We start from the raw sequence: 15,920 nt of genomic DNA, 5'->3' as shown, positions 1-15,920 counted from the left end.
GGGCATATGCTAGGGGAAACATCTATACTTTGGGGGCATATGCTAGGGGAAACATCTATACTTTGGGGGCATATGCTAGGGGGAACATCTATACTTTGGGGGCATATGCTAGGGGGAACATCTATACTTTGGGGGCATATGCTAGGGGGAACGTCTATACTTTGGGGGCATATGCTAGGGGGAACATCTATACTTTGGGGGCATATGCTAGGGGGAACATCTATACTTTGGGGCATATGCTAGGGGAAACATCTATACTTTGGGGGCATATGCTAGGGGAACATGTATACTTTGGGGGCATATGCTAGGGGAAACATCTATACTTTGGGGGCATATGCTAGGGGGAACATCTATACTTTGGGGGCATATGCTAGGGGGAACGTCTATACTTTGGGGGCATATGCTAGGGGGAACATGTATACTTTGGGGGCATATGCTATAGGGGGAACATGTATACTTTGGGGGCATATGCTAGGGGGAACATGTATACTTTGGGGGCATATGCTAGGGGGAACATCTATACTTTGGGGGCATATGCTAGGGGGAACATCTATACTTTGGGGGCATATGCTCTAGGGGGAATATCTATACGATGCAGAATGTATTTTTTGTTTCTCCCCCTCCAGAATTTGATTTTGTTTTATATTATGATTCTGTCTTTGTCACGAGAGGGCGCACTAGTACTTACGTTGGAGGGGAAAAGTCAAGCGTCTGGCCCTATTTTATATTAAAGGCAGTGGACACTATTGGTAATTGTCAAAGACTAGTCTTCACAGTTGGTGTATTTCAAACCAAACTCTAAAATCAAGACCGAAACTTGAGTGAGGTTTCTGGCGAAAAGGGAGGTTAATTTATGTCTGTATTGGGCCTACATCATCTCCTTCTAAGTAGAATTAGGACCCTCCCTATTTGTAAGCTTTCATCGATGAATCTATCAGCATGATCCGTCACAGATTCCCCCTTACCAACAGTTGTGCTGGGCTCGCCCCTTCTAATGATCGAGATTAAAACTAAAACGAATTAAAATGAGTCACCGTAAGCGACTGATATCTCAAAAAACCTCTGTCTGGAGTAAGTTACGAGCTAGACATGATGGAGGGAAGGGGCAATAAGGGGGTCAGTCAAAATCCCCCCTTCAAAAATAAATGGTCTGGCGGCATGGATGGACCGACTTCGAATTATGCAGTAAACGTTTCACTTGCGAAGACTTACCATCGACGGAATAATTCACTTTAGAAATTAGAAATTAGGTATTTCATTTGTTCATTATATGAAAACAGTGCAATATTTGATAAAATTCTGAACAATGTTGCAGTACATGTCATTATTAATCTTGATGGGTAGATCGATGAAAAGCATCACTTCATTTTTCACAAGCATTAATGGCCGACGTCCGTTCCTTATCTCGTAGAGGGCCCAACACAGAGATGCTGAGCAAGTAAAACAAAAATGTTCTTATTGGAAATAGGTACCAGCCCAAAAACATTACATATTGTGACTGGTACCCTTTTTATTGTTTTGCCATGCAGACAACAGTTAAGCAATATTTGTGAAGCTAGGAGTGTCTTCAGGAGGCCAATATTGGGCGAGCCTTGGGGGGTCAATATTGAGCGTACCATGGGAGGCCAATATTGGGCGTGCCACGGGAGTCCAATATTGGGCGTGCCTTGGGAGGGCAACATTTTGTCTGATGTTAGGTTTGTTTTATTTAGGGCGTGTGCTGTCGTCATAGCTCTATAACAGACAGTGGGTCATGGTGCTCGATACAACTACGGGCAAACCCAGCATGACAAAACATGATTGAGTCTAATCTAAATAGTCAATTTCCGACATTAGCTGTTCAATTATTAGGACTTACCAGGGGGATGAATTTACATAATCTATCCATGGATCACCATAGTCATTACCTGTGGAGAGATTCTTGTATAGGGCGATGGGTTTAAAACAGCGATGGTGAATCTTGTATAGGGCGATGGGTTTAAAACAGCTTGTAATAAATTACATGACACATCTGGGTTGATTGTTTTGTGGTTTAATGTAAGTTTAAATAATTATTATTGTAATGAATGACTGGTGGACACTTTGATATCTCAATTGAACTTATTATAAGTTAATGTCATAATCACCGTTCGCCTGAAAAGGGGGGGGGGGGGGACAGGGCAGAAAAAGTTTTTTTATATTTCCAAAGTATGCACACAGTTAATTCAATTTCGGGAAAAGGAACTGCAGTTATAATCTAAAAACAATTTCTTTATACAGAAAATTGGTAGACTCAGTGTGGCCGTATATGCACTTATTCTACAAAGGGCTATGGCAAGCTGGGATACTTGAACAAAACGAAATCAACAAATACATTTATAAGATTATGAAAGTGATCATTTTCTGTTCTGTAATGCTTTAAAGGAACACGTTGCCTTGGATCGGTCGAGTTGGTCTTCGAAAAGCGTTTGTAACCATTTGTAATAAAATTGATATGGTTAGAAAGATGTTGTAAAAGTAGAATACAATGATCTACACAAATAAGCCTCGAAATTGCGTGGTTTTCGTTTTACCTCGTCGACTAACACGGTCGGCCATTTATGGGAGTCAAAAAGTTGACTCCCATAAATGGCCGACCGTGTTAATTCGCGACGTAAAATGAAAACCGTGCAATTTTGAGTGATACTTGTGTGGATCATTATATTCTACTTTTAAAACATCTTTTCAACCATATACATTTCATAACAAACGGTTTCAAACGCTTTTTTATAGACCAACTCGTCCGATCCAAGGCAACGTGTTCCTTTAAAGGTTGCTTGCTATGTTCCGTTGTGAACTGTGATAATTTTCCGATCAGAATTTGTGGCTGATTTATGTTTATTATTATTATTATTTATGGTTTATTAAAAATATTTAAATTAGTTGCCAGAGGCAAAAAAACATTGAATTTACAAAATGTACAGTTAAAAAATTATAATTATACAGACAAATCAACATTGGGTTTTGGCATTAAAAGGGGGGGGGGGGGCATAAAAAGTACACAGGATTTCAACTTGGCGAGTTAAGCGGTACTCAAGCTCTGGTGTTTCTGATCAACGGGGTGTGGGCTATACTAGTCCAAGTAGTGGCACTTGTGTACTTTAAGCAAGATTATTGTACAATTGCTTTGTCCTTCGGTTGGGACATTAAGCCGTAGGTCTTGTGTACTATGATTGGTGAAGTGGTCGTAATGGAACCCAGCACACTACAGCTGAGGGATTGATCCAGGTATATCTGGTTCATTGTAAGCACCTTTGTTTACAAATTCACTCAGGCTTGCAAGCTGCAGTCATTAGGTTCACTTTAAATAAAAACATCCTTGGTTTAAATACCAGAATTAGAAACAGATAATAATAATTTCAGCGTGTGCTTATTTATACGCCTTCTTCTGTTGTCATAATATTGTTTGAGATTAATTTCCTGTACGGAAGTCATAAAAAAGGACGATGAGTTTAACACATGGAACTACTCTATAGGCCTAGGTCGCATATTATGCGACTTTTTAGCATGTTATTTTTGAGAAGTCGATTGTTCACCTTTTTCTCTCGCCTAGGTTTCCATGTTTTTCGTAAAAGTCTTGACATCTAAAGAAAGGTGTAAGTGCTATACATTGTAAGACATTCTTTACCATTTTAGTAACGACTACGACTCATTTTTTTAAAACTTCTGGTTCTGACCTACAAGAATCTTTTTTATCAAAAGTAAATGGTTTCAACTGTGGAGCCAATTCATTAGAATGAAAATGTATTTCCTGTTTACATGAGTTTTAAGAAACAGGTTCAACTCCATAGAAAATAAATAGACGTGCAAAAGTAGTTTTTAATGTATTGTTAATGTATTTTTCCACGGTTTTGTGTAATCGTAAAATTGTGCATGTAATTTTATATTACCTTTATGCAGTGACTTCAACACAGGGGAAACATCATTCTTTGGTTGTTGCTGCATACGTCGGCCTACACTTTGTTACGGTAAGAAAAACTCGAAACAATGAACTTTTCTTGTAGTTTTAAACAAACCTCTGCTTATATTGTAGGATTGAGTTTGGGTAATTGTTTGCCCCTTCAAGTTGGCCACTCTGTACAGACCAAACAACAGAGGGCGTCATGCTCTGTAAGCGGTCACTCCTCTAATGGCTGGATTTGTATAACCGAAGTGGACGACGGTATTATAGGTCTTCCACCTTCGGTTGAATTCGAGGTGCAGTCAGAACAAGATATCGTTTCAGCAATTTAGTGGGTCTTTGTGTTTTAGTTTGTTTTGTGTTTTAAGTTTTGAGTGCGGGTGGGCTGTTTTCTGACCCATCATACAAACCGTGGGCCACAATTTGCAAAACTTTAGATTACTGTCTCATTTTCTTATAAGAATCAGAACAGAGTGAGAAGCAGAAATCCTGTCTACCTCTTATCATGTTACTATCAGGCAACCCTTAATTTTACATCACCTGGACACCGAATATGAAGGTATTTATAGCTAACTGCAAGTGCCATAAAAGAGAAAAAATAATCATATTATAGTGAGAAAAGTTAATGAGCGCCACCAAGCGTCCTCGTCATCACAATATTATCGTGATTGTTATGAGCGGGCGACATTCCCCTAAGGAGTACACGTACTGCTGCTCTTACACGAAATTGCATTAGGAGCCATTCACTGGTTGATGCTTGGCGCTCGGAGATAACGGCAACGCAGTACCGCATCAACGTTTACATCACGCAATCGCTTTGAAGACAACACAAGGAATTTAATGCTCACAGAGCTACATCTCTAGAATTTTTCTTCAAATCTCAGCCCCGTTTTTCACAAGAATTTATCTCAGATGTAGTGTAGTCTCCGGAATATAAAAAGCTGAACTGTTGGCAAAAGTGGAATTTTGTGGCATTTACGGCGAGTGTCCACAACAGAAAATTATGGAGTGATTTTGAGATAGCGATGATGTACTGACAGCTGTGTGGTTATCGAGCGTGCACGAGGATAGCTTCTTGGGCGTGTGTTTGAGCTTGCAGTATGGGTGAAAAGGCAGGTTTCGGAGGAGCCAATGTCGGCCGTGAGTAAACACTTTGATCATTCTCGTCCCGTAAAATCACGTATAGGAATCTATAAAAAGCGACAGGTGTAAAAACCTTGACACTTCATTATGACGAGTTCCCCGAATTGTTTACTTATGCAACGTCTCAGAATTTGCTTACTTATTTATTAAGTGATTAATTTATTTATTTCGAACAGGGGAGTGAAATACTTACTTTGGGTTGACAAAGAAAACATGTAATAAAAATACGAAAAGAAAACGTGCGTCCAAGTGAATTATGATCGTTGGCATTGATGAGAAATCATATTTGTTTTATTCCGTGGATGGATTCATAACAGGTGGGTAGTTATAGTGTGGATAACGATAAGTATGTCAAAGATAATGACCTCGGCTTATATAGGGGGGACTGAGTGGGTGATTTCTTTTAAATAAACATGTCTTCTCAAGAGCTCATTAATATTTATGATATTAATCTGCACACGTGCGGTGGGCAAACAATCATAGCTTGCAGATTATTAGGGCCTTATGCTTTGATAATATTCAAAAGTTATTTCTTCATCAGACGGGAACGTACTCTTACCAGGAAGGAACATGATTTTAAATTTAAACTCAATCAGAAAGACAAACATTTAAATAGATTTGTTTGTATCAAATTAGGAATTCAGACACAAAGACGAGTGCTGCTATAATATTGTATACTGGTGGCTTTACAAGTATATTATTAATCAGTAGCAACAGACAACAAAACATTACTTAAGGTTGGTTTAGGGTGATCCTTTTTTAAACCGTTCGAATGAAAGTTTTTTTTCCTTTTCAGTATACCTTTGGTTTTTGGAAACGGATATACATAGCATATACATAAAACTAACCTGTGAAAATTTTATTTTAAAAGGTGGTAGAATTTGGTGGTAGAGTTATTGCCGGAAATTCGGAGCTGTTATGTATACGCCTGAAGAATAATCCGTAGTTTTAATACACAACCAGAGAAACGTTTCATTTTCATATTGGAATGATTTTCAACCCCTTTCTCTAATTAATCAACATTATTCATGTTGAAAAGCTGTTGCACTTCTTACCCAGTACGATTTTACGATAATTCTATTTGTGAGTATTAACTAAAGGTAACCCTTCCTCTAAAACAACAATATCGTTTGGCGTTTCTAAACTATAGCTTATGGTGCGCTGGAATCATAGCTGGATAGAAATGACTAGACCCATCATGATTTATAATTGCAATCACAAATGATTTTAGAAATGGACATCAAAGGCGTGGAATGCTACACGATACAACATTACGAAGCCGAGCAAAAAAAAAAATACATCCAAATTATGCTAATTAATGTAGTGTTGTGCGTAGTTTCCCAGTTCCATGCATGGCTTCAGTTACATGTTTTAAATCTTACAATGGTTTGGATTTGTTCTGCCATTTAGAGTAGGCTTTGGTTTCAGAGTCCCAAGGGTTTGCCTACCACGGTCTGAAACCAAGAATATCTCATTCATAGTCCACGCTGCACACGTTTCCTCAGGGTGCGTTTTGGTGGACGGGCTGCAATGGCTTTAGGCTCTTCTGAGGATTTATTTTTGTCCTTGCCAGAAAGAATAAAATCTGTGAGTTGAAAACAACTTGACTTTTTACTGGAATACGATCACATCATACTAAATAGAACGTGTTGTTGTTCGCAGATAACAAATGAAGCATTAATATGCCTATGTATTTATTTGTATTAAAAAAAAGAGTATAGAGCAAAACACCTTTTGCCTTTTTAACAAAATCCACAGCAGGATTGGCCTGCATTAGATGAACTCAACATTGCACTCCGAAAGTAAAAGAAATGTGGTTTAGTTTTAGTATACCAGCTATCGCTATAGGGTATTATTTTTTCACAGGATTCGGGAAAGTACCGAGTATACAGTGCTAACACACATCGGTGTATGGGTAAAAACCAATTTTAAAAAAAATATTCTTTATCCCGATGCAAATTTAACATCTATTATATCGTTGCGGTACCCGCTGCCAAAACATAGGATTCGAACTGCCTCTAGCTACCGGGCAACCTCGGTAGTCTAGTTGGTAAGACACTGCTCTAGAATTGCAAGGGTCGTAAGTTCGAATCCCACCCGAGTAACATGCCTGTGATATTTTTTCACAGGACTCGGGAAAGTACTGAGTATACAGTGCTAACACACATCGATGTATGGGTAAAAACCAAAAATTAATATTCTTTATCCCGATGTAAATTTAACATCTATTGTATTAGATCGTGTTTAGTCTCGCGCGTATATTGCACAGTGTTTTTTTTTTTTGGGGGGGGGGGGGGCGGGGGGGTACTACTTTGGTCCTTTAACGCGTGAAGGAAACAAATTCAGCCCCATATGTTCGAATACACGTGAGACTTGTCCTACAGTCTATTCTGAAGATGTATTCTGGTGGATTCAACAAGGTTTACTGGAAGTGGTAAGATGCTTAGAGAGACTTAAAAGATTATTTTCCTCATGAGTAAAGCCTTAATTTAATTTCTGAAGCCATAAATTCGCAACCACAGTAAACCATCGTCAAATATATGTAATGTATTTCTTGATTCAAAAATATAATATCAACCAACAATGGACGAGTTCATTATGGTCGAAATACAATACACATTTAGTCACTATACTGCGATACAATAATGATCACCAATAAGCCACTATGACATGCTTTTTAATCTGATACCAAACCAGCCCAATCTATATTAGCGCTGTTGCTTTGCTTCGTTCCACCAACCAATTCTGACAACATTACATTCATACTGTATTTCTGACGAGGTTTTAATAATGAATCATCGGATGCCCGCGTTGTACATAGCGGGTGGCTTAATTTGATAAGAGGCTGTTTGATTTCTGGATTTATAAAATGCTGTTGCTTGGAAGAGTGAGTACGTGAATTCAATTCCACGGGCAACTGCTCAAACAAACCACAGCGTTTCGATGCCTCGCTTGGTGAGACAACAATATCATAACAACGTATTCCGAAGCAGGTTTAAAATAATTGTCTTGCAAACTAATTGTCAGGATCAACTGCTGTTTGCTGCTGTAAACTAGAAATGCGAAATGGGGATTTATAAGCAAACAATTAAGTACAACACGACTTTTACCCGTAAATGAACATAACGAGTGATCCATATAATGCCTATATAATGAGTATTGGAATCATTATAAAAATTGAACAGGTTCCAGTTGAAATTTACATTAAGAGAACAAAATGACAACGGAGTCAGTGACGCAATGGTATGTGGAAACGATTCTGATAAAAACATTGAGTATTGATAACTCCGGAAATGGATTTATCTGTTAAACTGCCATTCAGATAAAAGTCAAAATTGTATTAATAATAAGACAACCCTTTCAATTAAAAGTATACTAAAGATGTCATGTTAATCTGTTATTTGAAACATTTCCCATCTCCTCCATCCAGCAGTAGGCCTAAAAAGAAAAGTTTAACACCCCGTCTCTAATTTTACACGAAAAACCAACAAAACAGGCAAGTTTACTTCCAAATCGAACATCCATACAAAAATACGAAATGTGTTTGCCGAACACAGGAGTTTATTTACCATCCATTTCCAAACAGCAACAGCATTTCTGAGAGTTTTCAATCGGTGTGTATTTTGCGCATCTCACTCGTCGACACCTTTTTCTCACACAGCCGGAAATTATGCGTGTGCATGTTCCTGAAAGAGCGTGGACGCATGGTAATGAAAAACAGACGTGCATAAATATAAGATCCCAAGACAAAAGACCTGTTATATTTGACGGCACGTGAACGTAATTGTAAACGCTCAAGACATTTTAATTAGAGCGAGTTCTTGTAGAGCGTCTTCGAGTAAAACGAGCATGGCCCTAAATGTGTCACGGAATTTCGTGATAGCAATATCCGGGGCAATGTTATGTATGTAATCAAACGATATTTTTGAGCTGAAAATTGAAATTCGTGGTGAGGCCAAATTGAACTTTGCATGAAGCTTTTTCTTTTTCTGTGCGAGAAAGACATAATGGACAGGCGCAACATTGTTGATCTTTTTTTGTTGCAATTTGTGAGCAAACAAAAATCCAAGTTACGTAGCATAAACTAGAATAAACAAACTAGCTAAGTAACAGGTGCATTGTGTACTTGACACTCTTTCCAATATTTCACTTATTATTTGAAGTTGCTTTTTATGAATTTTAGTTGGCAATACGTGACAAACTAAAGCTTAAACTAAAGTTGTTTGTGGATCACTTAAGAGAGGATCCCCGACTCCGTAACGCCGCACTCTTCAAACACCAACACCGGCCGTAGATCAATGGTGCCCCCGGTCGATGTGACCGGCAGGTGTCAGCCGTTGCTAGAAGCTTCGGCCGCTCTCTGGAAGTAAATAGCTCCTTCTTATGGAATGTGTTTTTATTCCTCAATAATATTCTCAATTCTAGCATGGTGCTTAATATGCGCATATGATCTATATCAATGAAGAGGCGTTGGGGTTATAATTAGGATTGATCGTGGGGAGAATGTGTCGGTGTTTGTAGAGGGTTTGGAAGGCTTTGCGACAAGCTAACCTTGGTCAAAGACCACGCAACATCCGATTCCGTCACTGGTCAAATCTGTTGGGTTAATCAGACACGTAAACCGATGGAATGAGTCCAAAATAAACACGCATCGGAGCTTCAAATAATAAATCAATCTGGAGACGCACGCCAGTATTTTGTTTCGTAACCTGGGTCACAGATTAGTCTTCTTGGCTGCTGTGTTGTTTTTGATAGCTTAGACATTATGTTGAATTTGATTCGACATTTTCTTCAACATGCTCGACATTTTGTCACCGTCCTAAGGGCATGAGCTTACTAACTAATGTGTGCTAACTTACATGACATGCTGCTTTGTGTGGGCGTGTGTCTGATTATCAAACACTGGCGTCCCTTAAGCGAAATACATTTTAAAAACAATGACAAGCATTATTATTGTTATCTATTTCTGGTAAACAAACGAATGATGCCTCATTAGTGAACTTAATCAATGTAGCCCGCAAACCCCAAGGAACCTGTCAACAAGGGTGCTTACTATAATGTGAACCAGAAACTCCACATACGTGTTACATGTAATTTAGCACTTTTAATCCCACGGGACATGAATGTCCATCCAAAGGAATGAGGATAAAACACCTTGCTCAAGGACACAAGAGTGAAGTGCCACGAACGGGACTCGAACCCACACTCTGCAGATCAGAAACACCATAGCTTGACTGCAGTGCCCATAACCGCTCGCTCGATGTATATATAGTTACGCCGCTGCCCTAGTTTATTCAACACAGTATTGAATGTGTTGACAATTATGACACCAACAGTATTGCCAGGTTAAAGTGTAGCACGACACTTTCAGATATCAGTATTCAAGCTTGAGATAGTCACTTTACGATTTCTCACTTGTGTTTTTCCCTCGAGTGCCTCATGTGTCTCATGTGATACTTAAAACCAAGTCACGACTGGACTGTACGCATGGTTCACGGGGCAGACAGAACAAGGTGTCAAAATGAAATAACGCGGGAAAATGCGATGTGCATGCTTGCGGCGGAATATATACCCTCACGACCGACTTACTCAAAGTACATTGAAAGGCGTCCGTACAAAGGCTTGCAACGCTGTGGGAAAACTTCTCTCTGATGCTTTTATTTAAACTTAGTTTAACAAAAAAAATCTTAAATGTTTTAGCTTTGTCGAAAAAGGGCTTTTGTAATAAGGCCTACGAGAAATGATAAGTAATACATTTTACAGTACATTGGTCATGATGAGTATGCAGTGCTTTTTGTAATGGTAAAACAATTGTTGTTAATTATGTACGTAGGCCTTTGATGTCAGCCGCTTTCGCCTTACGGTCTCACGATAGGAGTTGATATAGCTGTGTTCCCATGGCAACGTGATTTGGGTGATATTTCACATCACTTTGAAGGAAGGACAATTTATTCGACATTATCTTTTAAGGTTACATGAAGGTGTGAATGTGAGAGAGCAGTTGTCTCTGGTTTCACTGAACCCAACACTGAGTTGTCGAGGTGCTGCTGGAGAGAGCCAACCGGCTCGACCCCCCCCCCCCACACACACTCATCGGCAGGCATTGTGAGGAATGCAAATAAAGAAACTATATGGAGATTTAGAGTTCTATTTCCCTCTGTCATAGCAAGAGGGTGATAAATTACGGTTTGTTGAAATTACTTTTTGTTTCATTGTGAAAAGAAAGTTAAGACCCGCCGAATTGCTAGAGTTGTAATATACAAGACAGATGAATGTAAAAGAAACAATGTAATAATTTTTACGAAGTACGTTACTTCACACAGTGACAGCGTGCCGTGAAATTCTAGCTTTTTGGGGGATATCATTCGTTACTTTTGTTCAGCAAGAAGTTCGTCTTAACTTTGTGCTAGTTACCTGATGTAAAAAATGTGAATAAAAGACAACTGCACTTTCCCTGGAAATATCGCAAAAGTCCGTATTTTGGATCTTATGCGATTATATTCAGCCACTTATATTGTGCGATAGGGCTTAATTGATGCCATTGTTCTATTGCGGTATTGATTATACAAGTTAAAGTTGTAATAAACAACCTGCATTTATCATTGGTTCGTTTCTTCGTTCCTTCTAATTTCCGTTCTGAAAATTATATAATATTTCTTTTAAAGATCCAAATTTAATGATACTAAAATGAATTGTATTAACAGCTCCCGGCTCTAATCCACCATAGTACCAACCAGATGTGTTTTCTTTACGGCTGCACTCCTTTGATGTGAAATATATTCTGGGTTATCTTGAAAATCTGTCTGAAACTTTCTAGAAATGAGTTACTTCTCGGCAGTTCTTTTATCAACTGGTGCTTGAGGCAGTTAACGATGAAACTCTATTCCAATGGTGTCCGTGTACATCTGCCTTGCTCAATGGTAGTTCACATATTGTATATTGATTTACCTCCATGTAGACTATTGTAGCCAAGTAGCGACGTCAACATATACTTCGTCCGTGTTTAAAAAAAAACATCAGAAGAATTGTATTTTTCCTTTGCGTAGATTGGTTAAAGACGGTGTAAACTTGTAAGTACAGATGGTTGTACCGTGTAAACTAATTTTAGATGAGATTTGGTTACACGGCAGTTTCAGGTTGTAATGACTTCATACAATTGGGATACCACCAATATTAGGGCTAGACAGCTCAGTAATTGGTAGAGCACGTTAATCCAGAGGCGCAGGTTCAAATCCCGTCCTATAGCAATTTATTTGTTGTTCACCCTGTTAAAAATAATTTATTTGGGTTTTTAAGAGTAACCCTGCTTAACTTAGTAGGCATGCATACTCACTTAATTTGTTGCAGTAAAAAGCAAACGAAATAAAACGCGCAAGGTATCATAGTCAACCCAACAGATACCTTGTACTCATATAAAACAGGATATTGAATGTTGAGTTAATAGAATATACTTAAAGGCAGTGGACACTATTGGTAATTACTCAAAATATTTATTAGCATAAAACCTTTTTTTGGTGACGAGTAATGGGGAGAGGTTGATGGTATAAAACATTGTGAGAAACGGCTCCCTCTGAAGTGCCATAGTTTTCGAGAAAGAAGTAATTTTCCACGAATTTGATTTCGAGACCTCGGGTTTAGAACTTGAGGTCTCGAAATCAACCATCTAAACGCCCACAACTTCGCATGACAAGGGTGGTTTTTTTCTTTCATTATTATCTCGCAAGTTCGATGACCGAATGAGCTCAAATTTTCACAGGTTTGTTATTTTATGCATATGTTGAGATACACCAACTGTGAAGGCTAGTCTTTGACAATTACCAATAGTGTCCACTGCCTTTAAGACATTACAATTCTTCAGTCATCGATCAGACTTTTTAAAACTTATATGCATATTGATGTAATTCCATAACAGTTTCAGGCAGGGCGTTTTTTTATACAAAGAATGTACTGAATAGCAAAATGTTTCTAGATTGTTTGTGTTATTGAATATCTTTAGCGTATTTCTTTTATTGAAAAATGAAAGTAAGATAAGAAGGTACAGTATTCTTGAAGCTAATGCCATCCCGTGTAGTAGACATGTCTCTGCAGTGCGGGCACGCAATTGAAACGACTGTCGTTTCCATGGACCCTCTGGTCCAGTATCGGCAGCCCTTAAATTGAACGAATCTTATTTCAATCACTAGAGGAATAAGACGTGCACGCAGCGTATATGCTGCTCATGTACTTCGTTATTCTGGTGACTCTAATGAAGAAGTTGTGGGGCGTGGGAGTCTTCGTTAGGGCATGGAGGACTCGCAACTACAAAAAGGGCAATGTTAAAACCTCAAATGATGCGATTGGAATAGTGGTTTATGATGGATCTGTATTGTTTCAACCCTCAGAGCCTATTCAGCTAATGATCATTTTATGTTGTGCTGTTCAATTCATGGAAACAATCGATCGGCAAATATGAATATACGCGACGACTATTGTATGTGCAATTTGCAGGTTTACTAAACCGTTGATACGATACATGCAACCAGCACATTTTTGTTATGACAACTTTTCGGGCGTCTATTTCATAACAAATCCAAACAGCCTCGCAACTATATGGGCAGCGCCGTATCGATACCTCTTGTCGATCAAGACATTCTGGGAAAGAAACAAAATGGCGATGCGAGATCGTACACCACTATGAACGAGGTTGTACGGCCTAAAATACATGCTGACGGAAGTCGAAGAGGGTATCTGCAGAGGAAACAATATAGAGTCAAGGCGAAGGTAGATTCAAACTTCGTAATACAAAGCTGTGATTTAAATGTGAATCGTATAAACGGTTTGTTGAAATACCCAATCAATCAGAGACGTTTCAAGTTTAGGAACCAAATCATTTGGTTGGTAATTATGATTATTAACACAATTTGCATGCATAATGTCATTAAAATTAAACATTGTGATTATGAGCATTTCATCATTTAGAAAAAAACAATATATTTCTACTTGCTTGAAGGAGAATAGTTGCAAAGAAAAATGGTCTTCAGGCCTTAAAGAACATGAAGAAATAACATTCATTAATTCATCATCTCGGACCGGATATTAAAAAAACTGTGAAGGCGGCGGGCGGCCACATACACTTCAAATGGGGTTCTGATGATTACATCAAAGAATAACCTATTTACTTTAATTTTAATTTCACCGCTGACCTTTTATATCTTCATATTAAGGGGAATGTGCAAATTTGATAATACTTTTAATTTAAATAATTAGAGGGAACGGTGGCCCTTGACATTATGGGATCTGAAACTCTGCTTTATTTTTTTTATAACGGCTGAGAAATGAAAATAAATATTTGGATTTATGGGTTGTGCCTCGTTGCCCTAAAACAAGTCCATCAGTTTTTCATTTATTTTTTTTATTTTTTAGAAGCTGAGGTTATTTGCTCGTTTAAATTGGTATCTCACTTAAGTGCCATCATTGATTTTTCTTTTGGAGAAACTAGTACTTCGGTGAAAAAAAAGACTTCACCCATGCGTTGTCGATAATTGGTCTAACAAAATAGATGCACCCTTTGAGTTAACAGTATGTGATTCATAATTAGAACACCCTACATTTTGTGTTCTGCGTGTCAAGAATGCAATTCATTCCATCGTGGCATTTGCTTTAACACATTAGGCCAAACGACACCATACAATAGCAACATATCGTGAAAACCATCAACTCATTCACAATTTATTTTCTTTTGCTGACATCGCTTCCCGACCCTCCTTTATTTACACACTGGACGCTCCACTTATCAATGTTTGATATAAATAGGTCACATGCAATTCGCTTTAAAGATCGCTGATGCGTTTTGTCAAATATTAAAACTGTTGCCAATGTTTAATTGTCGGGAAATCTTTGGTTGTCAGAAAGCAAAGTTTCCTCGCTCTCTCTTTCACCCGAATCTTGTCGGCAGTTTTGACAAATTGCCGCCGAGATTGATCGGCCACTGATTTACACACACGTAGGAGTCTGCTCATGTTTCGTATAGTGAGGGATCGAAACGTTTTCCTGTAGCAGTAAAGATTTCCGTTAAATTACTCGACTGTTGTTCCAAACGATTCATGTTATTCATGGCAGATTGGGGCGTCTTTGAAGTAATGTTTTTTCCTTGAACGTTTCGACTGAACATTAATATACCCTTTCATGTGACGTCACATTTTCAAACAGCACCCTACTGAGCAAAATGAGGCAGATCATTGGGCGAGAACTACTTATGGTGCGTAGAAACATGCACGTGACTTCAGCGTACCAAAAGCATTGCGCGATGAAAGGGCTCTATATTAAACCGATAAACGCCATCTTTACTGCCAAGTTGGATTGCTTTAACCAAGCGCAGCCTCACCGATGCTTCTCGTCACTTACGATCGAGCAAGAAATTCTTGGGGGAAAATGTCGCGACGAGGTCGTACACCACTGAGAACGAGGTTTCTTTAAGTGTTTCAGATTTGTTTACGCAGCCAAGTGGTTCGGACCATGCAGTCAAGCATTTCAAGCAATTGGACAAAACACCTGCCTGCTACAAGTGGCAGTTCATTTTACGCATACACGTACAGGTGTGCGTTCAAATTTGCCCATAATATAGCTACTAATATATATAAAACTTCATTAAAGAAAGGCCTCGAACCACTATATATAATGGAAGCAGTTCTGAGTGCTGAGTGGGTTTGTTTTGGCCTATACTTGTATTTACACGGAATACATTTAGGCTTATTTAGGTTAACGGCTACTGAAGAGCTGAAATGTCATTCCTTTCGGGTACCCATTTTGCATGCTTGCATATAAAGAGAACGAACAAAATGTACTTACTACTGGGTCAGATTTTTTTTAAATATTTCTT

The 15,920-nt window shown here is 38.5% G+C and overlaps 1 protein-coding gene across 1 annotated transcript in view; it reads left to right on the top strand.

Annotated features, from left to right (window-relative positions):
• The first annotated feature begins 4,647 nt into the window (after positions 1–4,647).
• The window catches only part of LOC139942245 (synaptotagmin-4-like), a 56,725-nt gene continuing 45,452 nt past the window's right edge, over positions 4,648–15,920 (top strand). Inside the window, exon 1 of the mRNA XM_071939032.1 lies at positions 4,648–5,059. Coding sequence (XP_071795133.1) covers positions 5,020–5,059 — 40 coding nt within the window. The 5' untranslated portion in view covers positions 4,648–5,019. The remainder of the gene's footprint in view (positions 5,060–15,920) is intronic.

The sequence above is a fragment of the Asterias amurensis genome, chromosome 9 (genome assembly GCF_032118995.1).
Source record: "Asterias amurensis chromosome 9, ASM3211899v1".
Taxonomy (NCBI): domain Eukaryota; kingdom Metazoa; phylum Echinodermata; class Asteroidea; order Forcipulatida; family Asteriidae; genus Asterias; species Asterias amurensis.
This window is presented reverse-complemented; position numbering and strand designations above follow the sequence as displayed.